This window comes from Spea bombifrons, chromosome 8 (assembly GCF_027358695.1).
Source record: "Spea bombifrons isolate aSpeBom1 chromosome 8, aSpeBom1.2.pri, whole genome shotgun sequence".
Lineage (NCBI taxonomy): Eukaryota > Metazoa > Chordata > Amphibia > Anura > Pelobatidae > Spea > Spea bombifrons.
This window is the reverse complement of record NC_071094.1, coordinates 6953960-6978141: the sequence shown is the minus strand read 5'-3', so window position 1 is coordinate 6978141 and position 24182 is coordinate 6953960. Positions and strand designations below refer to the sequence as shown.

Sequence of the window (24182 nt, the reverse complement as noted above, 5' to 3'; positions counted from 1 at the left end):
GCTGCAGCTTCTCCTAAAGTACTTTTTTAAATACATATTAAAAGCACTTAGCAAAGTATGGACTCTGTGTTGAGGAGGCTTCCTGGGAAGGTAGGCTGCCCCTTAATTATGCATGTTTTAGCCCAGATATTTAGATATACTAATTATAATCATGAATTTGTTTTAGATTGTCTATTAACTTTGTTTTTAACGGTTATAAACAAGATAATAACCAACCACAGACATCCATAGCTGGTGTGCAAGAAACAATGAGCACTAAATAAAATGATAAAGTATTTAAATTGCTAAAAAGCAAAGATATAGTGATTTGCTGAATACTTTTATTCAGAAAGAAATTACATTTTTTCCCCCCAACAAGTTTAAATCAATTAGGCAACTGGAAAAAAATAAAGTGTGCCCCCTCACCCCAACCTGTGAAAACACCAATAAATTATAACAACCCCTCCATTCTCCTATTAATAAATGTTCCAAATCAGATGACGGGGCAGCTTCTAAGAGAAGCGCAATCAAATTATATATGGTACAGGTTGCCCCGTGGGTTTCTTCTTAGACCACTATTGCTTTGATCTCGTCGTGCTGGTAGAAGATGGGGATGCTTGTACTCTGCAGTGGAGAACTTGATTGTTTCTGGGAGTTCTGGATTTCATGCAGGAGCTGCATGATCTGCTTGGCCGTCGGGTCTTCAGAGCCAGAGACTGGGTTCGCTCCTTGGTACGAAGGTGAAGGAGATCCGGTCTCGGGTGGCCCCTTGTCTGGATTCTCCAAATCAACATTTTCAAAGCCTGTTAGAAAACATAATTAACAAAGACGTAGTCAGTTTACTAATTTCAAAAGATAGCAATGTTTTACAACCGGCTCATGCTATACATTGGGTTTGTAGACTATGCCCACGTAGCATGTGATGGACCAACACAGACTGACCAAAGATTACATGGACTACTTCAGGGATTCAGACTCACACCAGCACACCCATTTTCTATACTGATTTACCAATATATTAATTGCCCCGCTTTCCAGCTTACCTTGAATATCGGCATCACCTATTCCGGGTGTCTCCGCATTAGCCGGCAACTCCACTTCTCCGAATTCCATCAGAGTTTTTGTTGCATCCACGTATTTCCCGTGCCACTCGTTTCTTTCTGTCACCAGCCTCGTGACCAGAACCTCCAGTTCTAAGAGCTTGGCCTGCGACCGGAAAAACAACAAAGAAAGAAAATAAAATTCCTGCAGAACTGCGGGAAGCTTCAGAATACTTGATGGATGACTACATGTAATACGTTTGTTACATTATGAATTTCAATGATTCCATGGAACCCATTAAGGCTTCCTACGGACCCTCAGTAATAAGTGCCGTAACGCAAATGTGAATATCTTTTAGATATTGCGTGGTTCACCTTCTCATCAAGGCAAAGGCTGAGGACGGAGAACTAGAATGGATTACCTTCATTTCCTCTTTCTCTTGGGCAAGTCGGCTGACATAATCCTCCTTTTCTTGGTGACGTTGCTTGAGGATAGCCCTCTGACTTTGGTAAATTGCAATGTATTCTCCTAGAGAAACCCAAGGACGAGAGGACATCATGAGATGACCCGAGAGCAGTTATTCTAGCGACATTTCACTTAATGAGATCTTGGACAAAGCACTTACCAATGGTATCGGTCTCGCCTGACAACTGGACGCAGCGATGCTCCAGTTCCTCCACTCGGTCCGTCAGCTCCACTTTCTCCTGCATCAAGTCTGTGAAACGGATCTGAAACCAAACGGAGCTCTTACGGCCGCGTTCGAAACATATCCGTCCCCCAAGGCGTGAAGGCACAAAGCTGCGCTTACAACGACGATGTAAGAATATACTTTAAAAGGGTTTTGGATACAAAATTCATGTTGGCTATATGGGGGAAGTACGGAAATAACATTCTTTGTGGAGCCTCCATCTAATTTAGTCTCCCCATTTATCAATCGGACAGGGTTTTAGGCGCTGGTGTTAACACCCAAACGATAACCGAGAAATCCCACAACAGAACGTCCCAATACCAAGAACGTTCCCCAGGAAGGTCCATGAATTGTTCCAAAGCCGTACCTCCCCCTCTACACGAAACAATGGGACTAGAGCCGGAGTCTCGTTACATCGAGTGTTGTTGACCTGCGAGAGGAACTTACCGCCAGCTTATCCATGTCAGACTGTAAGGCGTCGTACACCTCTTTGGGCACATTCTCCAAGGTGACATCTGTAGAAAATAACGACAAAAAATAAAATCCCAGTTCTACTCTTGGAGCCAATGCCCTCCCGAGTGGTAGAGATCGCAATTCTTATCTCGCCAGGTCAGCGACCATTTAAATCCCTGGGTACCGTGGTGCTCTACGACAAAAAGCTCTCACAAGCCGATACATACTCTCTGTTAGATGCACATCAGGCAAAGCCTGGGATTCAATGTCAGGGAATGGGGAGAAAATCCTAGATGATGCTCGGAAGGGATTCAAAATAAGTGAAAATCTATCGGATTTAGTTAAAGTTTAGTTAAACCACAAAAAAAAGGTTCATAACCATGTAAAGGAATGAACTAATCCAGTGGGGGTCTCTGCAGCCTTTATCACACAGAATCCGTTCTTACATTTGGCACGGAGCCGGGTTGCGTTACCTCGGGAAGCGCCCGTCATCTGCTGCTGCTGGAGGTTAGAGACCTGCAGGAGGAGATCATAGCAGTAGTTGTTCAGTTTCGATTGTCTCGCCGTCTCGTCCCGCTCACCTTGTAACTTTGCGATAGCCGCGTTCAAAAAGGCCACCTGCGACAAACACGGAGTTTGAATGGCTTTGATCAAAAATGCGTTCAACATATTATAGAAAAAGGAAGTGGGGCAGAAAAAAGTGCAGACTGGGAAAGAGATAAAAACGGAAGATGTGCCGGAATTCGTGGAGGGATTGGGGAATCACGGAGGAGGTTGAAATATAATGTATGACACGTGAAATGGAAACGGGGTGAACAATGTATCTCCACAGCGGCACAATGTAATTTATTACAACGTAATTTATGGAAGCGGCAAAACTCACCATTTCTTCTCTGCTCTCGAAATCTTCCGGAATAACCAGTGAAGTCTCGGATGTTTTATCGTCACCGTCCGCCGCATCGCCTGAGGAAGAAAAGCATCCATGGAATTTAGAAAAGCAGGGTTTTCCTTCAACTCAACTTAAACGGCGAACATTAAAAAAAATACAGCCTGTCCCACCTTCCATCCGCTGTAATTCTTGCTTCGGCGGCTCGGTGCGGATCCGGAACGCTTGTTCTCTCAGCTCCTGGTTCTCTTTGGTAAGCAGTTCAAGATTCTCCTGTAAATGAAGGCAAATATTAACATGCAACATTTTGGATGATTTTCTCCGCTCCAAACTGAGCCAATGCTTTATTATTTGTCAAAAACAGCACAATATCTTTGAAAATGTACTTTTAATGGGATACTAGTAAGAAAATAAGACGGTAGGAGTTGCCCTTTAAGAGTTTTCCTGATGCAGAAAAATATGAAGAATAAATATGACTATTTTTGGGTTTGGCCGATCACCACCTTATCCTAAACACCCTAAAACGTAAGAAAATGATATCACGAACCCTGCTTTTCTCTAGTTCCTTCAGGCGCATATCCTCGCTGACCTTCCGCTGCATCTCCTCGTGCTGCAGTCGGTCCGTGAGCTGCAGCTGCAGCATGTACTGTTTCTGGATCTCCTGCCTCATGTACTGCTGCAAGTGGGCCGAGATCTCATCGCGATGCGCCTGCAGCTGACGGACTTCTTCCTCCTTTGCAGCCAGCTGCGAACAAGAAACGGACAGAGTGACGCCGCGTTCGCCCCTCATCGCGTCCAATAACACTAACAGGGGCGCTCCGTGTTATCAGCACCTGCTCGATGACGTGACCCAGGCTCTCCTGCAAATCCGCCAGCTTCTTCCCGTGGTCGTGCTGATAGCCATCGACGAGAACTGTGAGTTCCGCCTTCTCGTTTGTCTGAATTTAGGGGGAAAAAAATAGAAAAAATTGGCAGTGTTAAGAATATCAGATCGGTACACAGGACTTAAAAGAACAATGGGTTGAGGTTGTTTGCCTCTGTAACCGATGCTGCAATTATTTTCACAATGGTTGAATAACGAGCGACCCCGTCCCCTTGAAGAGTAAATTGAGTGGCGAATTTCCAAGTATTCGGAAGATTAAATGTGTTATTTCAGGTATGGGGGGGCATTAAGGAAAGTTCCTTGTTTTAGATATTCCTGAGAAAAGCGTTTGAGGGTTTTTGAGCCCAGGCTGCCAAAAGGCATCACAGCCCGTCTGTGGCAGGAAAGCCCTTCTATTGAAATCAGTGGGAGTGCCTTCCGCGCATCCACACAAGGGACTCAATAAACCCACGGTGTTAGCCAAGCCAGTTTTGGAGCGGACTGGAGGCAAGTATCATGTGCAAGCAGATATCTTCAGCTTAAGGTAGCATGAAGAGGGGCAACTGCAGCTCCCCCACCCATGTTCTTCCAATGGGGACCCCAAGGACATTTAAAAAGGACCTCTTAGCCATCATATGCATGGAAGCACCTATGATGACCGGAATTTAACATCATAATGTCTCCAGCTAAAAAGAAGTGGTAACAGATCTCAAATCTGCATTCCACACAGTTAAGCGCTATGGGACTTTATATTACTGCCCACCCCCACGGGTGCTTTTTTTGCCAGCATCAACTGGAATGTTATAGACGGCACATTTAGCCAACTCAGCCGCATGGAGCGGGGCGTTGAGTTATGTCTGTAACAAGGACAAGGTTAAGTGCCATTGATATTCACCAGCTTAACAAACGCCATCTGGAGTTCTGCAATTTGCTCTTTCAGCTGCTTGTTCTGCGTGAGCGCGCGGCTGATGGTGGTTTTGTCATTCTGCATGTTTTCCAGGATCTGCTGCTTCTCTTTGTCCTCTTCAGAGTGGCGCTCCAGCACCTTCTCCAGCTCCTGCAAGCGCTCCTCCTGCTGATGGTTGAGCAGACTCAAGTGGCTGTTGTCCTGAACCTGAGCCCGGTATTTATTCTCCAGCTCCCGCAGCTCCTGCGCCAACCTCTCGCACTCCCGCTGGAGTCCCAGAAACTCCTCGGAAGGCTCCGCGGGACCAGCCGGTTCCATGGCCGGCGTATCAGCGGCTGAAATGACAAACGGCAGAATTGTAATATTTAGCAGGGAAGCCACGTCTGCCCGTGACGGCCTTTATCTCATCGGTGCGGCTACCTGACGCCAGAAGCAGCTCTGCCACCCGTGTGTCCAACGCCTCGATCCTAATCAGAGCATTTTCCTTCTCTTGGCTCAGCGTCTGGATCTGAGGAGTAAAAGGACATTACTATTACGCACAAATATAGGACAAAAATGATCCTTATTGGATATATCGTAGCTTGCTTTACTCTTTCAATGAGCACGTTGGACGGCAAGATCTGGGAAAAGCCCGCACCTTCCTTCCCTTTCAATAAATTAGCCAACTAACAGAGATTTATAGCAAATAAAGCAAACTCAAATTATATGTATATCAGCATCCGCCTTCCTCTATAATGGTGAGTGATTGTATCTCAAAACAATCTTACAAACGCTGAATAAAGCTCAGAAGATGAGAAAAGCTTTAGATCCAAACCGTGCCTCCCTGTTCTTTTTTGCCGCTGCCAATTTTTTTAAACCGGAGAAAAATATGGAAAAAATTTCCCTGCTCACCTCCTTTGTGAATTTCTGGGTTGTTTCCTGCCAGACAGCTTCTTCTTCCTTCAGCTTGTTAACATAATGGTCTCGTTCAGCCCTCAAATGTTCAAGAGCCCCGGTCACCTAAATGAATTAAAAACAATAAAATAAAATAATGCATTAACATGCTTTCACTTTCTTTTAGCAGAAGGAAGGGAAATCCATGCCTACAGTTTGTGATCCAAGGACTTCATTAGTCCTTTTATTCCGCACATCCCCTGGTGACAAACCTAGACTTGACAATATCTCAATAAAAGCCACCGTTAACCTGTGGAAGGGTTATATCGATAGATATTTATATATTATTTTTTTTAAAATATATATTGTAATTACTATAGCATTATTGGGAGTTTCCTATAATAAGTTCTAAAATTTAAAGTTCTATCTATATTTTAAATTGCTCCAACCTCCTCGTAGGGGCCGTCAATTTATAAATCACAGGCAAAGCCAGTCAATTTGCCCGGGATTATAAAAGTCTATTAACGTTGGGTATGCAGGAAACTCTCAACCAGATCTACGCACACTGGACAGACTAATTTCTCTGCCACACAGAAATGTTTTAGAGGCATAAGTCATATGAAGAGCAGGGGGTCTAATGCCACATATTAACAGCCCCCCATCCCATAGAAAGGGTACCTAAGGGTTTCCGAGGTGGCGAGAATGGCTGCTTATAGAGCTATTATTTAAAAGCATCTAAACACGAAGTTGCGCCAAGCTTCGCTTCTCAACGTGAAGTCCTCCCAGGGTCCTCTTTTACCTGCATTAGTTGTGCTTGCAGATAATTTCTCTCCTCCATCACCATCTGGACCTGCTGTTGTGGGTCTGGGGTTCCCACCTGACTCGAGAGCTTTAAAGAGAATAAAGTGCATATTCCTTCTAATATGACACGGTCTTGACATTTTCCACCTCCAATAGATCCACAAAGGAGTACAAAGGATGTTGGCACAACGCTAAGGGAGTATATTCACTAAACAATGAGTTTGCTACAATCAACCCAACAAGCCGCTGGGGCTTGACGCAGCTGTAAGAAACACTGGGAATACTGAAACCATGCGCGGGTAAGGCTGGAACTTAAACTCTAATGCCCCCCGCTGCTCCCCTTGGTGTCATACCATCTGGACAGTGAGTTCTGCCATCTCCAGCTTCTTGTGCAGCTCCTCGGCCTGCTGCTTCATGTCCGTGTTCTCCGAGAGCAGAGCGTTCAGCTTCTCCGTCAGCTCCGAGTTCTGCTGCTTTAGTTCTTCAGTGCTTTTGCTGGACAACGAAGAGCGGGAAGCTCGTTAGCACCGAAGCCGCGCAAGAACTTTCAGCCCGTCCTCCGAAACGGCGTCCTACCTGTTTTTCAAAGACTCGAGGCGAAGATTGTCGCGTTCCTTCTCCAGTTCTTTGTTGAGCTAAAAAAAAGCGACAGGACAGGATGAAAAGTACAGACATAAGATCTTTTTATTAGAAATTGCACTAAATACCGGGGCATTGCCGTTGCGTTGACGCATTTTACTTTGAAAGAAGGCTGCGCAGAAGTTAGGTCACCAGAGAGCTTGCCCCGTGTTACATGACCACACACACACACGTTACTCCATCATACTCTCACATAAGCCCAGATATATATATGTATATATAGGACATAGAGCTCATGAGCATACGTTAATGTAACTTTGTTTACCCGTTCCCTAGGCAACCGACATCAAATTCTCATCCCTGATCTCTATTAACAGAGAAAACTATTGACTTCTTTTTGGAGAGCGAGCCCCATTGTTACCTTCTCCGCCTGCTTCTGGTGCAGGGAGATGCCTGATAAGGTGCGTTCCAGCTCCGCCACTCTCTTCTTGGTACTCTGCAGGCGCATAGCGAGGTCTTCGGACTCGGCTAGAGAGAGGAAAGGGGGCGAGTTAGAGCCATCGCACCTCAAAACACACAATCAACGCCATCTCTGGACTTATCCAACTAACAGACGTAAAACCTTGTTATATATTAACCCCTTAATGACAAAGCCCGAACATGTACGGGCTCAAAATGCATTGTTTTCAATGGGTTTAGGGACCGCCCATTGTCCTTAAGGGGTTAAAATGTTCTATTAACAGAATGTCCAACAGTCCGCGTTTGTAGACCATCGCTTCGGACTTTGCACACAAAAGCCTAATAAAACTTCGGCAGAAACCAGACTCTCTCTCATCTGTTATTTTGAGGCATGAAGGGGATATTATTATTATATATTGGTTTTATATAGCGCCATCCTATTCTGTAGCGCTGCACAATGGGTATTAGAGATTTAGGTGTGATAATGTGTCACATTAGCATGCCGGTTGCATCTTTTTTTTTTATATAGGGACATGAGACGTGGTACTTTTTGGATACACTTTCTCATGTACTATTGAACGCACCGTGTGACTGTTATTCAGATCCTAATGGCACAAAGCTTCCTTTTTAATAGAGAGATAATTAGCAGTTTTAAGTAACTAAAAGGTATAACAAACTTAATGCTGGTCAGCCAGTCTTATTCCGTCTCCTACAGAACAACGGTTTAGTACGGATTATAAGCAATACATTAATCTAGTGGCTTCCATTTTCTCATTAGACCCGAGCCGTTCGCCGTAGAACATGACCATTCTTTAATAATTTTATAATACAATGTATGGCCGGTATTTGGCTACGTCTGCAAGTAATCTGTTAGATTAAATTGGAAAGAAAAATAAAAAATGTAAATAAATTCAGAACCTCCTTTCTGACGGGCCGCTTGCTGGGTGAAGGAGAGGGAGGTTTGCAATTCTGATTTTTCAGATACCAAAATGCCAATCGTCTGTATATGAACCTGAAAAAAAACAGAAAAAAACAAATAAAAATAAATTACGTTTCAGGCGGAATATTTCTCCGGTCACAAATCTGAACAGAAGAATTGGACTTGTGCAAATGGACCAATAACGATCAGGACAAGATTTGCGATTAGTTTTTGGTCAACTTATTTTTCGACAATTTTGTTTCCTGCTCTTTCGCAAAATTGCGCTTTTTCCACTCAGAAACAAAACTTGATGACACGCTCAATGTGTGCCTGAAGACAGAAGAACAAGGAGAGGAAAGAGAAGAAGCAGGGCTGCAGCAAACGTCCAAAAATAATGATTCAAGAAAAAAAATTAATGGAGAGGGCAGCAGGGGCACGCGGAGCCTCCATGCTCACACACAAGAGACTGATGAGGCTGGCACAAGTCATTACCTCCTATGGGGGATTTACTGAAATGCCCCCCAGAAAGCCTTTCTTGCCTCGCGTGAGTGCACACGGAGTACACGTCGAAGGCTGTAGGAGAACTACGGCTGAGATAATGAAAGACGCGAGGCTGCTGGGGCATTTGTGAGACCGCAATCCCTACCTGCAGTTGTTCCCTCAGGGCTCCTTGCTCCTTGGCGAGCGTCTGATCAAAGCCTTCCTTTTCCTGTAGACGTTAAAAAAATAATAATAAAATCACTAAAACGTGTAATAAGCCAAGAAATAATCCCAGTGAGAGGCTGTGCTCCTTGATGACATCCCAGTTTTTAGCTGTTAGTGACTGCACTTTAGGGGACAGCCTGGATAAAGATTGTGCGTGTGTGTAAATGTACAGTGTTAAAGCGAGTGGGTTTGCGTGTTAATATGCATGAGTGTTAGTTACGGGGGTGCCCCAAAGAAATACTACACCCAGCCGCCACTAGTCCTAGGGTCACCCTTGCTCTTATAAAGGTGTGCTTATGGGAAGAATAAGAAGCAGGATGATGGGCAGAACATCCCTTACAAAAAATGACTGCAGTTTTTCTGAAGTAATACTGCAGTTTTTTGGACATGAAAAAACTGCACATTTTAGTGCAGTATTACTGCACATTTACTGCACTTTTTTTTTATATTGCAAACCTACAGTTGTACTTCAATGTACTGCAGCTTTATTGCATTTGTACTTCCGTACAAAAATAACTGCAGTACAACTGCAGTACAGTGAAGTACAAATGCAGTAAAACTGCAGTAAATGTGCAGTAATACTGCAGTAAATGTGCAGTATTGCAGTTTTTTCATGTCCAAAAAACTGCAGTAATTTTTTCGTAAGGGATTGGCGGAGCAATCGGGGGGAAATTATAATGGACACGGGGGCCCCAAGATTTATGATGGCGGCCCTGCCTATGCATATGTAGGACATTGGGACCCTCGCTACTGCACACGACTCATTTACAAAACATGGAATTTCCGTTTCACTAATATCATTCAAAAAGAGCTTTACCTGGTGGAGACGATTCAGCTGACAATCATGAGGGAATGGGGATGACAAAGAATGTGATGGTGCATGCCCTCTACACACCTTCTAAAAAGCTATTTTTATAATCCAAGAGGCTTAGGTTTTTTGGGCAATATCAAGCATGTTTTTGTGATTGAATCTCTCTCTTTGCACTCCCCACCTTTCCTTTTAATAGATATTAAAGTCAATCCTCCATTTTGGGGGGGTAAAACGTTCCATCCTTAAAGCTATGTTAGGAGAAGGGTTCAACCAAATAGCGATTGTCATGATGCCGGTAAGAAACACTGATTGGCTAGAATGGTTGAATCCAATCGCTTATGGTACGCCCAACCTCGAAAACATGAATTTATTTTTGGCATAATCATATATGATTTGGGTCAGAAATGCTCTTATGTTGTCTGAGGATGACCAGAGATGTTGAGGTCTTTCTTGATGCGCTCAGGTTCATGTTGAACATTTTAGTCATTGCTACACAACAGTGGCGTCTCCAGCTTTCATATTTAGGGGGGGCACATGGGGGGCCAGAGACCAAAGTAGGGGGGCCAATTATAAAACGGTACATATACACTATATATATATATATATATACACACACATACATACACACGTTAGACGTGCATTTTTAACTACATAATATGCACTTATCTCTTTGAACAAGCCGCTGGGGCTTGACGCAGCTGTAAGAAACACTGGGAATACTGAAACCATGCGCGGGTAAGGCTGGAACTTAAACTCTAATGCCCCCCGCTGCTCCCCTTGGTGTCATACCATCTGGACAGTGAGTTCTGCCATCTCCAGCTTCTTGTGCGGCTCCTCGGCCTGCTGCTTCATGTCCGTGTTCTCCGAGAGCAGAGCGTTCAGCTTCTCCGTCAGCTCCGAGTTCTGCTGCTTTAGTTCTTCAGTGCTTTTGCTGGACAACGAAGAGCGGGAAGCTCGTTAGCACCGAAGCCGCGCAAGAACTTTCAGCCCGTCCTCCGAAACGGCGACCTACCTGTTTTCCAAAGACTCGAGGCGAAGATTGTCGCGTTCCTTCTCCAGTTCTTTGTTGAGCTAAAAAAAAGCGACAGGACAGGATGAAAAGTACAGACATAAGATCTTTTTATTAGAAATTGCACTAAATACCGGGGCATTGCCGTTGCGTTGACGCATTTTACTTTGAAAGAAGGCTGCGCAGAAGTTAGGTCACCAGAGAGCTTGCCCCGTGTTACATGACCACACACACACACGTTACTCCATCATACTCTCACATAAGCCCAGATATATATATGTATATATAGGACATAGAGCTCATGAGCATACGTTAATGTAACTTTGTTTACCCGTTCCCTAGGCAACCGACATCAAATTCTCATCCCTGATCTCTATTAACAGAGAAAACTATTGACTTCTTTTTGGAGAGCGAGCCCCATTGTTACCTTCTCCGCCTGCTTCTGGTGCAGGGAGATGCCCGATAAGGTGCGTTCCAGCTCCGCCACTCTCTTCTTGGTACTCTGCAGGCGCATAGCGAGGTCTTCGGACTCGGCTAGAGAGAGGAAAGGGGGCGAGTTAGAGCCATCGCACCTCAAAACACACAATCAACGCCATCTCTGGACTTATCCAACTAACAGACGTAAAACCTTGTTATATATTAACCCCTTAATGACAAAGCCCGAACATGTACGGGCTCAAAATGCATTGTTTTCAATGGGTTTAGGGACCGCCCATTGTCCTTAAGGGGTTAAAATGTTCTATTAACAGAATGTCCAACAGTCCGCGTTTGTAGACCATCGCTTCGGACTTTGCACACAAAAGCCTAATAAAACTTCGGCAGAAACCAGACTCTCTCTCATCTGTTATTTTGAGGCATGAAGGGGATATTATTATTATATATTGGTTTTATATAGCGCCATCCTATTCTGTAGCGCTGCACAATGGGTATTAGAGATTTAGGTGTGATAATGTGTCACATTAGCATGCCGGTTGCATCTTTTTTTTTTATATAGGGACATGAGACGTGGTACTTTTTGGATACACTTTCTCATGTACTATTGAACGCACCGTGTGACTGTTATTCAGATCCTAATGGCACAAAGCTTCCTTTTTAATAGAGAGATAATTAGCAGTTTTAAGTAACTAAAAGGTATAACAAACTTAATGCTGGTCAGCCAGTCTTATTCCGTCTCCTACAGAACAACGGTTTAGTACGGATTATAAGCAATACATTAATCTAGTGGCTTCCATTTTCTCATTAGACCCGAGCCGTTCGCCGTAGAACATGACCATTCTTTAATAATTTTATAATACAATGTATGGCCGGTATTTGGCTACGTCTGCAAGTAATCTGTTAGATTAAATTGGAAAGAAAAATAAAAAATGTAAATAAATTCAGAACCTCCTTTCTGACGGGCCGCTTGCTGGGTGAAGGAGAGGGAGGTTTGCAATTCTGATTTTTCAGATACCAAAATGCCAATCGTCTGTATATGAACCTGAAAAAAAACAGAAAAAAACAAATAAAAATAAATTACGTTTCAGGCGGAATATTTCTCCGGTCACAAATCTGAACAGAAGAATTGGACTTGTGCAAATGGACCAATAACGATCAGGACAAGATTTGCGATTAGTTTTTGGTCAACTTATTTTTCGACAATTTTGTTTCCTGCTCTTTCGCAAAATTGCGCTTTTTCCACTCAGAAACAAAACTTGATGACACGCTCAATGTGTGCCTGAAGACAGAAGAACAAGGAGAGGAAAGAGAAGAAGCAGGGCTGCAGCAAACGTCCAAAAATAATGATTCAAGAAAAAAAATTAATGGAGAGGGCAGCAGGGGCACGCGGAGCCTCCATGCTCACACACAAGAGACTGATGAGGCTGGCACAAGTCATTACCTCCTATGGGGGATTTACTGAAATGCCCCCCAGAAAGCCTTTCTTGCCTCGCGTGAGTGCACACGGAGTACACGTCGAAGGCTGTAGGAGAACTACGGCTGAGATAAGGAAAGACGCGAGGCTGCTGGGGCATTTGTGAGACCGCAATCCCTACCTGCAGTTGTTCCCTCAGGGCTCCTTGCTCCTTGGCGAGCGTCTGATCAAAGCCTTCCTTTTCCTGTAGACGTTAAAAAAATAATAATAAAATCACTAAAACGTGTAATAAGCCAAGAAATAATCCCAGTGAGAGGCTGTGCTCCTTGATGACATCCCAGTTTTTAGCTGTTAGTGACTGCACTTTAGGGGACAGCCTGGATAAAGATTGTGCGTGTGTGTAAATGTACAGTGTTAAAGCGAGTGGGTTGGCGTGTTAATATGCATGAGTGTTAGTTACGGGGGTGCCCCAAAGAAATACTACACCCAGCCGCCACTAGTCCTAGGGTCACCCTTGCTCTTATAAAGGTGTGCTTATGGGAAGAATAAGAAGCAGGATGATGGGCAGAACATCCCTTACAAAAAATGACTGCAGTTTTTCTGAAGTAATACTGCAGTTTTTTGGACATGAAAAAACTGCACATTTTAGTGCAGTATTACTGCACATTTACTGCACTTTTTTTTTATATTGCAAACCTACAGTTGTACTTCAATGTACTGCAGCTTTATTGCATTTGTACTTCCGTACAAAAATAACTGCAGTACAACTGCAGTACAGTGAAGTACAAATGCAGTAAAACTGCAGTAAATGTGCAGTAATACTGCAGTAAATGTGCAGTATTGCAGTTTTTTCATGTCCAAAAAACTGCAGTAATTTTTTCGTAAGGGATTGGCGGAGCAATCGGGGGGAAATTATAATGGACACGGGGGCCCCAAGATTTATGATGGCGGCCCTGCCTATGCATATGTAGGACATTGGGACCCTCGCTACTGCACACGACTCATTTACAAAACATGGAATTTCCGTTTCACTAATATCATTCAAAAAGAGCTTTACCTGGTGGAGACGATTCAGCTGACAATCATGAGGGAATGGGGATGACAAAGAATGTGATGGTGCATGCCCTCTACACACCTTCTAAAAAGCTATTTTTATAATCCAAGAGGCTTAGGTTTTTTGGGCAATATCAAGCATGTTTTTGTGATTGAATCTCTCTCTTTGCACTCCCCACCTTTCCTTTTAATAGATATTAAAGTCAATCCTCCATTTTGGGGGGGTAAAACGTTCCATCCTTAAAGCTATGTTAGGAGAAGGGTTCAACCAAATAGCGATTGTCATGATGCCGGTAAGAAACACTGATTGGCTAGAATGGTTGAATCCAATCGCTTATGGTACGCCCAACCTCGAAAACATGAATTTATTTTTGGCATAATCATATATGATTTGGGTCAGAAATGCTCTTATGTTGTCTGAGGATGACCAGAGATGTTGAGGTCTTTCTTGATGCGCTCAGGTTCATGTTGAACATTTTAGTCATTGCTACACAACAGTGGCGTCTCCAGCTTTCATATTTAGGGGGGGCACATGGGGGGCCAGAGACCAAAGTAGGGGGGCCAATTATAAAACGGTACATATACACTATATATATATATATATACACACATACATACACACGTTAGACGTGCATTTTTAACTACATAATATGCACTTATCTCTTTGAACAAGCCGCTGGGGCTTGACGCAGCTGTAAGAAACACTGGGAATACTGAAACCATGCGCGGGTAAGGCTGGAACTTAAACTCTAATGCCCCCCGCTGCTCCCCTTGGTGTCATACCATCTGGACAGTGAGTTCTGCCATCTCCAGCTTCTTGTGCAGCTCCTCGGCCTGCTGCTTCATGTCCGTGTTCTCCGAGAGCAGAGCGTTCAGCTTCTCCGTCAGCTCCGAGTTCTGCTGCTTTAGTTCTTCAGTGCTTTTGCTGGACAACGAAGAGCGGGAAGCTCGTTAGCACCGAAGCCGCGCAAGAACTTTCAGCCCGTCCTCCGAAACGGCGACCTACCTGTTTTTCAAAGACTCGAGGCGAAGATTGTCGCGTTCCTTCTCCAGTTCTTTGTTGAGCTAAAAAAAAGCGACAGGACAGGATGAAAAGTACAGACATAAGATCTTTTTATTAGAAATTGCACTAAATACCGGGGCATTGCTGTTGCGTTGACGCATTTTACTTTGAAAGAAGGCTGCGCAGAAGTTAGGTCACCAGAGAGCTTGCCCCGTGTTACATGACCACACACACACACGTTACTCCATCATACTCTCACATAAGCCCAGATATATATATGTATATATAGGACATAGAGCTCATGAGCATACGTTAATGTAACTTTGTTTACCCGTTCCCTAGGCAACCGACATCAAATTCTCATCCCTGATCTCTATTAACAGAGAAAACTATTGACTTCTTTTTGGAGAGCGAGCCCCATTGTTACCTTCTCCGCCTGCTTCTGGTGCAGGGAGATGCCCGATAAGGTGCGTTCCAGCTCCGCCACTCTCTTCTTGGTACTCTGCAGGCGCATAGCGAGGTCTTCGGACTCGGCTAGAGAGAGGAAAGGGGGCGAGTTAGAGCCATCGCACCTCAAAACACACAATCAACGCCATCTCTGGACTTATCCAACTAACAGACGTAAAACCTTGTTATATATTAACCCCTTAATGACAAAGCCCGAACATGTACGGGCTCAAAATGCATTGTTTTCAATGGGTTTAGGGACCGCCCATTGTCCTTAAGGGGTTAAAATGTTCTATTAACAGAATGTCCAACAGTCCGCGTTTGTAGACCATCGCTTCGGACTTTGCACACAAAAGCCTAATAAAACTTCGGCAGAAACCAGACTCTCTCTCATCTGTTATTTTGAGGCATGAAGGGGATATTATTATTATATATTGGTTTTATATAGCGCCATCCTATTCTGTAGCGCTGCACAATGGGTATTAGAGATTTAGGTGTGATAATGTGTCACATTAGCATGCCGGTTGCATCTTTTTTTTTTATATAGGGACATGAGACGTGGTACTTTTTGGATACACTTTCTCATGTACTATTGAACGCACCGTGTGACTGTTATTCAGATCCTAATGGCACAAAGCTTCCTTTTTAATAGAGAGATAATTAGCAGTTTTAAGTAACTAAAAGGTATAACAAACTTAATGCTGGTCAGCCAGTCTTATTCCGTCTCCTACAGAACAACGGTTTAGTACGGATTATAAGCAATACATTAATCTAGTGGCTTCCATTTTCTCATTAGACCCGAGCCGTTCGCCGTAGAACATGACCATTCTTTAATAATTTTATAATACAATGTATGGCCGGTATTTGGCTACGTCTGCAAGTAATCTGTTAGATTAAATTGGAAAGAAAAATAAAAAATGTAAATAAATTCAGAACCTCCTTTCTGACGGGCCGCTTGCTGGGTGAAGGAGAGGGAGGTTTGCAATTCTGATTTTTCAGATACCAAAATGCCAATCGTCTGTATATGAACCTGAAAAAAAACAGAAAAAAACAAATAAAAATAAATTACGTTTCAGGCGGAATATTTCTCCGGTCACAAATCTGAACAGAAGAATTGGACTTGTGCAAATGGACCAATAACGATCAGGACAAGATTTGCGATTAGTTTTTGGTCAACTTATTTTTCGACAATTTTGTTTCCTGCTCTTTCGCAAAATTGCGCTTTTTCCACTCAGAAACAAAACTTGATGACACGCTCAATGTGTGCCTGAAGACAGAAGAACAAGGAGAGGAAAGAGAAGAAGCAGGGCTGCAGCAAACGTCCAAAAATAATGATTCAAGAAAAAAAATTAATGGAGAGGGCAGCAGGGGCACGCGGAGCCTCCATGCTCACACACAAGAGACTGATGAGGCTGGCACAAGTCATTACCTCCTATGGGGGATTTACTGAAATGCCCCCCAGAAAGCCTTTCTTGCCTCGCGTGAGTGCACACGGAGTGCACGTCGAAGGCTGTAGGAGAACTACGGCTGAGATAAGGAAAGACGCGAGGCTGCTGGGGCATTTGTGAGACCGCAATCCCTACCTGCAGTTGTTCCCTCAGGGCTCCTTGCTCCTTGGCGAGCGTCTGATCAAAGCCTTCCTTTTCCTGTAGACGTTAAAAAAATAATAATAAAATCACTAAAACGTGTAATAAGCCAAGAAATAATCCCAGTGAGAGGCTGTGCTCCTTGATGACATCCCAGTTTTTAGCTGTTAGTGACTGCACTTTAGGGGACAGCCTGGATAAAGATTGTGCGTGTGTGTAAATGTACAGTGTTAAAGCGAGTGGGTTGGCGTGTTAATATGCATGAGTGTTAGTTACGGGGGTGCCCCAAAGAAATACTACACCCAGCCGCCACTAGTCCTAGGGTCACCCTTGCTCTTATAAAGGTGTGCTTATGGGAAGAATAAGAAGCAGGATGATGGGCAGAACATCCCTTACAAAAAATGACTGCAGTTTTTCTGAAGTAATACTGCAGTTTTTTGGACATGAAAAAACTGCACATTTTAGTGCAGTATTACTGCACATTTACTGCACTTTTTTTTTTATATTGCAAACCTACAGTTGTACTTCAATGTACTGCAGCTTTATTGCATTTGTACTTCCGTACAAAAATAACTGCAGTACAACTGCAGTACAGTGAAGTACAAATGCAGTAAAACTGCAGTAAATGTGCAGTAATACTGCAGTAAATGTGCAGTATTGCAGTTTTTTCATGTCCAAAAAACTGCAGTAATTTTTTCGTAAGGGATTGGCGGAGCAATCGGGGGGAAATTATAATGGACACGGGGGCCCCAAGATTTATGATGGCGGCCCTGCCTATGCATATGTAGGACATTGGGACCCTCGCTACTGCACACGACTCATTTACAAAACATGGAATTTCCGTTTCACTAATATCATTCAAAAAGAGCTTTACCTGGTGGAGACGATTCAGCTGACAATCATGAGGGAATGGGGATGACAAAGAATGTGATGGTGCATGCCCTCTACACACCTTCTAAAAAGCTATTTTTATAATCCAAGAGGCTTAGGTTTTTTGGGCAATATCAAGCATGTTTTTGTGATTGAATCTCTCTCTTTGCACTCCCCACCTTTCCTTTTAATAGATATTAAAGTCAATCCTCCATTTTGGGGGGGTAAAACGTTCCATCCTTAAAGCTATGTTAGGAGAAGGGTTCAACCAAATAGCGATTGTCATGATGCCGGTAAGAAACACTGATTGGCTAGAATGGTTGAATCCAATCGCTTATGGTACGCCCAACCTCGAAAACATGAATTTATTTTTGGCATAATCATATATGATTTGGGTCAGAAATGCTCTTATGTTGTCTGAGGATGACCAGAGATGTTGAGGTCTTTCTTGATGCGCTCAGGTTCATGTTGAACATTTTAGTCATTGCTACACAACAGTGGCGTCTCCAGCTTTCATATTTAGGGGGGGCACATGGGGGGCCAGAGACCAAAGTAGGGGGGCCAATTATAAAACGGTACATATACACTATATATATATATATATATATATATATATATATACACACATACATACACACGTTAGACGTGCATTTTTAACTACATAATATGCACTTATCTCTTTGAAGTAAAGACCGTGATTAAAATATGATTTCAAAATAACAGCTAAAGTGACAGTTATTTTTCATTCTTTAATATTAGCCCCTGCTGACAATATACAGAAATATTACACCCTGCTTCCGATATATATTAATATTAACCCCTGCTGCGGATATATATTGATATTAGCCCCTGCTGCGGATATATACTTATATTATACCCTGCTGCGAATATACATAAAAATTATACCCTGCTGCCGATATATAAATTATTAGTCCCTGCAGCCAATATATTATAAATATTAGCCCCTGCAGCCAATATTTATTGATAAGAGGCCATGCAGCCAATATATATTAATATTAGCCCCTGCTGCCGATATATATAAATATTAGACCCTGCTGTCATTATATGTTAATAGAGCTGAAACAACGAATCGATAAAATCAATAATAATCGATAACGGAAATCATCGATAACGATTTCCGTTATCGATTAATCGAGTGATCAATTCGTTGTTGGAGCACTCGGCTCCTTTTACTTACCTCCGCGAGCGTTCCCCGCTTCTGCTACACGCTCTGCAGTCTCCGCCTTCTTTTAGCTACGTGACGGATGTGACGCGTTCCGGAGGTAAGTATTCTTCATGTCTATGTGCACGGATCGCACAGAGCCACTCGCACAGAGCGAATCGCTCTGTGCGAATGGAGCCACTCGCACAGAGCGGTTCGCTCTGTGCGAGTGGCTCCACTCGCACAGAGCGGTTCGCTCTGTGCGAGTGGCTCCACTCGCACAGAGCGGTTCGCTCTGTGCGAGTGGCTCCATTCGCACAGAGCGGTTCGCTCTGTGCGAGTGGCTCCACTCGCACAGAGCGGTTCGCTCTGTGCGAGTGGCTCCATTCGCACAGAGCGGTTCGCTCTGTGCGAGTGGCTCCATTCGCACAGAGCGGTTCGCTCTGTGCGAGTGGCTCCATTCGCACAGAGCGGTTCGTGAGTGTGGGTGCAGGGCAGAGTGGGGGTGTGGGTGCAGGGCAGAGTGGGGGTGGGGGTGCAGGGCAGAGTGGGGGTGGGGGTGCAGGGCAGAGTGGGGGTGGGGGGTGCAGGGCAGGAGACTGGGTGCAGGGCAGAGTGGGGGTGGGGATGCAGGGTGTGAGTGTGGGTGCAGAGCAGAGTGGGAGACTGGGTGCAGGGCAGAGTGGGGGTGGGGATGCAGGGCAGGGTGTGAGTGTGGGTGCAGGGCAGAGTGGGTGCAGGGCAGAGTGTGAGTGTGGGGGCAGGGCAGAATGTGGGGGCAGGGCTGGGTGCAGGGCAGAGTTAGAGACTGGGTGCAGGGGCACAGTGCAAAGTGCTGGGTGCAAAGTGCCAGTGCTGGGTGCAAAGTGCCAGGGCTGGGTGCAAAGTGCTGGGTGCAAAGTGCCAGGGCTGGGTGCAAAGTGCAAAGTGCTGGTGCAAAGTGCTGAATGCTGGGTGCAAAGTGCTGGATGCAAAGTGCCAGGGCTGGGGCAAAGTGCTGGGTGCAAAGTGCTGGGTGCAAAGTGCCAGGGCTGGGTGCAAAGTGCTGGGTGCAAAGTGCTGGGTGCAAAGTGCAAAGTGCTGGGGCAAAGTTTCTTGAACAGTAATAGTCCACCTCTTTTCAGAATGTTTGGGGTTATTTTGTTTCATAAATATTGTGTTTGGGTTCTTGTACTTTGAAAATATTGTTTTTTATTACATCATAACAAAATAAGAATGTTAATGTAAATTTTAAGTTGTTTTTTAACATCCAGTTCATTAAATTCTTTTAAATAAACGAAAAATTTGCATATTGTTTTTTTTTATCCGATTAATCGATTAATCGAAAAAATAATCGGCCGATTAATCGATTATTAAAATAATCGTTAGTTGCAGCCCTAATATATACATACATATATATACATATATACATACATATACATACATATATATACATACATATATATACATATACATATATATACATACATATATATACATATACATATATACATATACATATATATACATACATATATATACATATATATACATATACATATATATACATATACATATATATACATATACATATATATACATATATATACATATACATATACATATATATACATATATATACATATACATATATATACATATACATATATATACATATATATACATATACATATATATACATATATATATATACATACATATATATACATATACATATATATACATATATATATATATACATACATATATATACATTAGAGCTGAAACAACGAATCGATAAAATCGATAATAATCGATAACGGAAATCATCGATAACGATTTCCGTTATCGATTAATCGAGTGATCAATTCGTTGTTGGAGCACTCGGCTCCTTTTACTTACCTCCGCGAGCGTTCCCCGCTTCTGCTACACGCTCTGCAGTCTCCGCCTTCTTTTAGCTACGTGACGGATGTGACGCGTTCCGGAGGTAAGTATTCTTCATGTCTATGTGCACGGATCGCACAGAGCCACTCGCACAGAGCGAATCGCTCTGTGCGAATGGAGCCACTCGCACAGAGCGGTTCGCTCTGTGCGAGTGGCTCCACTCGCACAGAGCGGTTCGCTCTGTGCGAGTGGCTCCATTCGCACAGAGCGGTTCGCTCTGTGCGAGTGGCTCCATTCGCACAGAGCGGTTCGCTCTGTGCGAGTGGCTCCATTCGCACAGAGCGGTTCGCTCTGTGCGAGTGGCTCCATTCGCACAGAGCGGTTCGCTCTGTGCGAGTGGCTCCATTCGCACAGAGCGGTTCGCTCTGTGCGAGTGGCTCCATTCGCACAGAGCGGTTCGTGAGTGTGGGTGCAGGGCAGAGTGGGGGTGTGGGTGCAGGGCAGAGTGGGGGTGGGGGTGCAGGGCAGAGTGGGGGTGGGGGTGCAGGGCAGAGTGGGGGTGGGGGGTGCAGGGCAGGAGACTGGGTGCAGGGCAGAGTGGGGGTGGGGATGCAGGGTGTGAGTGTGGGTGCAGAGCAGAGTGGGAGACTGGGTGCAGGGCAGAGTGGGGGTGGGGATGCAGGGCAGGGTGTGAGTGTGGGTGCAGGGCAGAGTGGGTGCAGGGCAGAGTGTGAGTGTGGGGGCAGGGCAGAATGTGGGGGCAGGGCTGGGTGCAGGGCAGAGTTAGAGACTGGGTGCAGGGGCACAGTGCAAAGTGCTGGGTGCAAAGTGCCAGTGCTGGGTGCAAAGTGCCAGGGCTGGGTGCAAAGTGCTGGGTGCAAAGTGCCAGGGCTGGGTGCAAAGTGCAAAGTGCTGGTGCAAAGTGCTGAATGCTGGGTGCAAAGTGCTGGATGCAAAGTGCCAGGGCTGGGGCAAAGTGCTGGGTGCAAAGTGCTGGGTGCAAAGTGCCAGGGCTGGGTGCAAAGTGCTGGGTGCAAAGTGCTGGGTGCAAAGTGCAAAGTGCTGGGGCAAAGTTTCTTGAACAGTAATAGTCCACCTCTTTTCAGAATGTTTGGGGTTATTTTGTTTCATAAATATTGTGTTTGGGTTCTTGTACTTTGAAAATATTGTTTTTTATTACATCATAACAAAATAAGAATGTTAATGTAAATTTTAAGTTGTTTTTTAACATCCAGTTCATTAAATTCTTTTAAATAAACGAAAAATTTGCATATTGTTTTTTTTTATCCGATTAATCGATTAATCGAAAAAATAATCGGCCGATTAATCGATTATTAAAATAATCGTTAGTTGCAGCCCTATATGTTAATATTAGCTCCTGCTGCTGATATATATTAATATTAGACCCTGCAGCCGGTATATATTATTAGTCCCGGCTTCCGATATATATTAATATTAGACCCTGCTGCCAATATATTTGCCACACTGACTGCAGATCAGGGGAAGACTGAGAGTCAGTGCAGTGTTCCCTCCTTCTGACTGCACCGTGACATTGAGAGGTCCTCTCCCCTGTAATCATCCCCAGAGTCCCTTTGTCCCCTCATTCACTAAACCATACCGCTCTTTTACTTTCTCCCTGTAGTTCAGGTATAGATCAAATAAACAACACATGGAAACAGCACGTGCAACTGAATAAGACAAAAAAAAAACTGTATTTGCAGGTATACATAAATAATGTATGGAAACATAGCAGTTACAGATCAACAGAATTTGACACACTATTTGACATCCAAACAACTATAAATCATTCTTTTTTATCACATTATTAAAATCCCAGAAATCAAAAAAGTTAAAAGGCCCAAATAAATTAAGGAGATTAGACATAATGGAAACTTCAACAAAACTTTTAGCCATTAATGCATCACAACCATCTTAGCGCTGCGTCACCAAATGAACGCCTCATCACAGATAACACAATGCATACAGCTGCATATAACTAAGATGAGTAGCACTTGGTCTGTGAAGGCCTGTGAACCCAAAGGGGAATAGCGTCCTGTATAATGAAATCAAGAACTGAGTTTCACAAACTCTGAACCAACATCTAACTTTTAATAATATATTCAGATTGAAATAAGAGTAAATAACACAAAACCTTTACTTTTCCTCTGATTTCTAGGCCTAGAAAGTTTTGTCCTCTAAAGTGACCACAAAATCTGGATAAATAAAAATTACAAAGTTCTATTTAACCCTCTAGAGCAAGTAAAGTGCCAGGAAACAGATGACCAAACTCATATCAGGACAGGCTCTGCCACACTGACACCCAAACACATACACCAGGACAGGCTCTGCTGCCACATGGACCCCCACATCAGGATGGAAAAACCCACTAATATTATTAATTATATACTACTACTACTAGTATATAAAATGCCTTCCTCATTGCTTTGCTGTTTGTGTGTATTGACCCTTGTGTATTTGTGCCTCCCCAGCCACCCCCCTTTGTGCATTTTTGCAATACACCCTTGTGTATTGATTTATTTGATGCCCCCAGCCAGCCCCCCTCCCTTGTGTATTGATTTATTTGATGCCCCCAGCCAGCCACCCTCCTTTGTGTATTGATTTATTTGATGCCCCCAGCCAGCCCCCCTCCCTTGTGTATTGATGCACCAACCCCTTGTACTGGTTAATTTAATGGCCCCCATACCCATGTGTATCAACCCCCCCCCCGTTTGTGTATTGATATATGTGACATCCTTCTAACCACCCTGATGTGTAATTATGTCCCCAGCCAACCTTTGTGTATTATTTAATTTTCCCAATGCAGCCCCCCCCCCTTGTTAATGTCCCTCCTTCTGTCACATCCACTATTTATTTAAAATAAAATACTTTTTTTTTGCTGGCCTTCATTCTTCCACTGTAACACAGCTGCTCTTCTCCCTTGTGCTCTTCTCCCTTGTGCTCTTCTCCCTGTCAGGCAGTGACAAGCAACTGCTCCGTAAGAGCCCGCCCCCTTCAAAGGGGCGGGACGAAGAGCCTCAGTCAGTGATTGGCATGCCGGCAATCCATTAAGCGGCCAGCGGAGGCAGTTTTAAAGCTGCTTTGAAGCTGCCAGCCGCATCGGCTGCAATTGGAGCTTGCTGTGCACACCGGGTAAAATGGTATAGCGTTTTAATTGGGGGGGCACACTGGGGGGCACAGCATAATGTAGGGGGGGGCTCTGGCCCCCCCCTGGCGACGCCACTGCTACACAACCATGGCCTGGGAAGAATTAGGCAGAAGGAAGCTCAGCTCAGCTACCTCTGAATTGGTTCTTTAAGGTGAAGCCAACTGGTATATCTTCTTGTATACTTAAACTTCAATGAAGAGAAGAGTTTGAG

The 24182-nt window shown here is 44.0% G+C and overlaps 1 protein-coding gene and 1 long non-coding RNA gene across 2 annotated transcripts; both read right to left on the bottom strand.

Moving 5' to 3' along the window:
* Positions 1-546: 546 nt before the first annotated feature.
* Positions 547-10815, bottom strand: LOC128503283 (golgin subfamily A member 2-like). Its single transcript, XM_053473330.1, has 20 exons — positions 10753-10815; positions 9094-9156; positions 8447-8540; positions 7491-7597; positions 7067-7125; positions 6844-6985; positions 6489-6578; positions 5708-5815; positions 5237-5324; positions 4805-5151; positions 3881-3985; positions 3595-3792; positions 3221-3320; positions 3045-3124; positions 2635-2779; positions 2156-2223; positions 1646-1748; positions 1442-1548; positions 1023-1185; positions 547-782 (listed from the first exon to the last, which is right to left on the bottom strand). Exons 1-20 carry the CDS (start codon positions 10813-10815, stop codon positions 547-549), a joined length of 2466 nt encoding a protein of 821 aa, XP_053329305.1.
* A 4065-nt stretch (positions 10816-14880) lies between these two features.
* On the bottom strand, positions 14881-15403 carry LOC128502905 (uncharacterized). The gene is made up of 2 exons (XR_008355181.1): positions 15305-15403; positions 14881-14939 (listed from the first exon to the last, which is right to left on the bottom strand). It is a non-coding gene; the product is annotated as an uncharacterized LOC128502905 (long non-coding RNA).
* Positions 15404-24182: the final 8779 nt, after the last annotated feature.

What these genes read in the sequence shown, in the direction of transcription:
- LOC128503283 (XM_053473330.1), bottom strand. Translation starts at nt 10,815, where the DNA reads ATGAAGCAGCAGGCCGAGGAGCCGCACAAGAAGCTGGAGATGGCAGAA. An exon ending in TGGGTCACGTCATCGAGCAG is followed by an intron (nt 3,793 to 3,880) that starts GTGCTGATAACA and finishes TCTTGTTCGCAG; the next exon opens with CTGGCTGCAAAGGAGGAAGA. An exon ending in GATGACGGGCGCTTCCCGAG is followed by an intron (nt 2,224 to 2,634) that starts GTAACGCAACCC and finishes TATTTTCTACAG; the next exon opens with ATGTCACCTTGGAGAATGTG.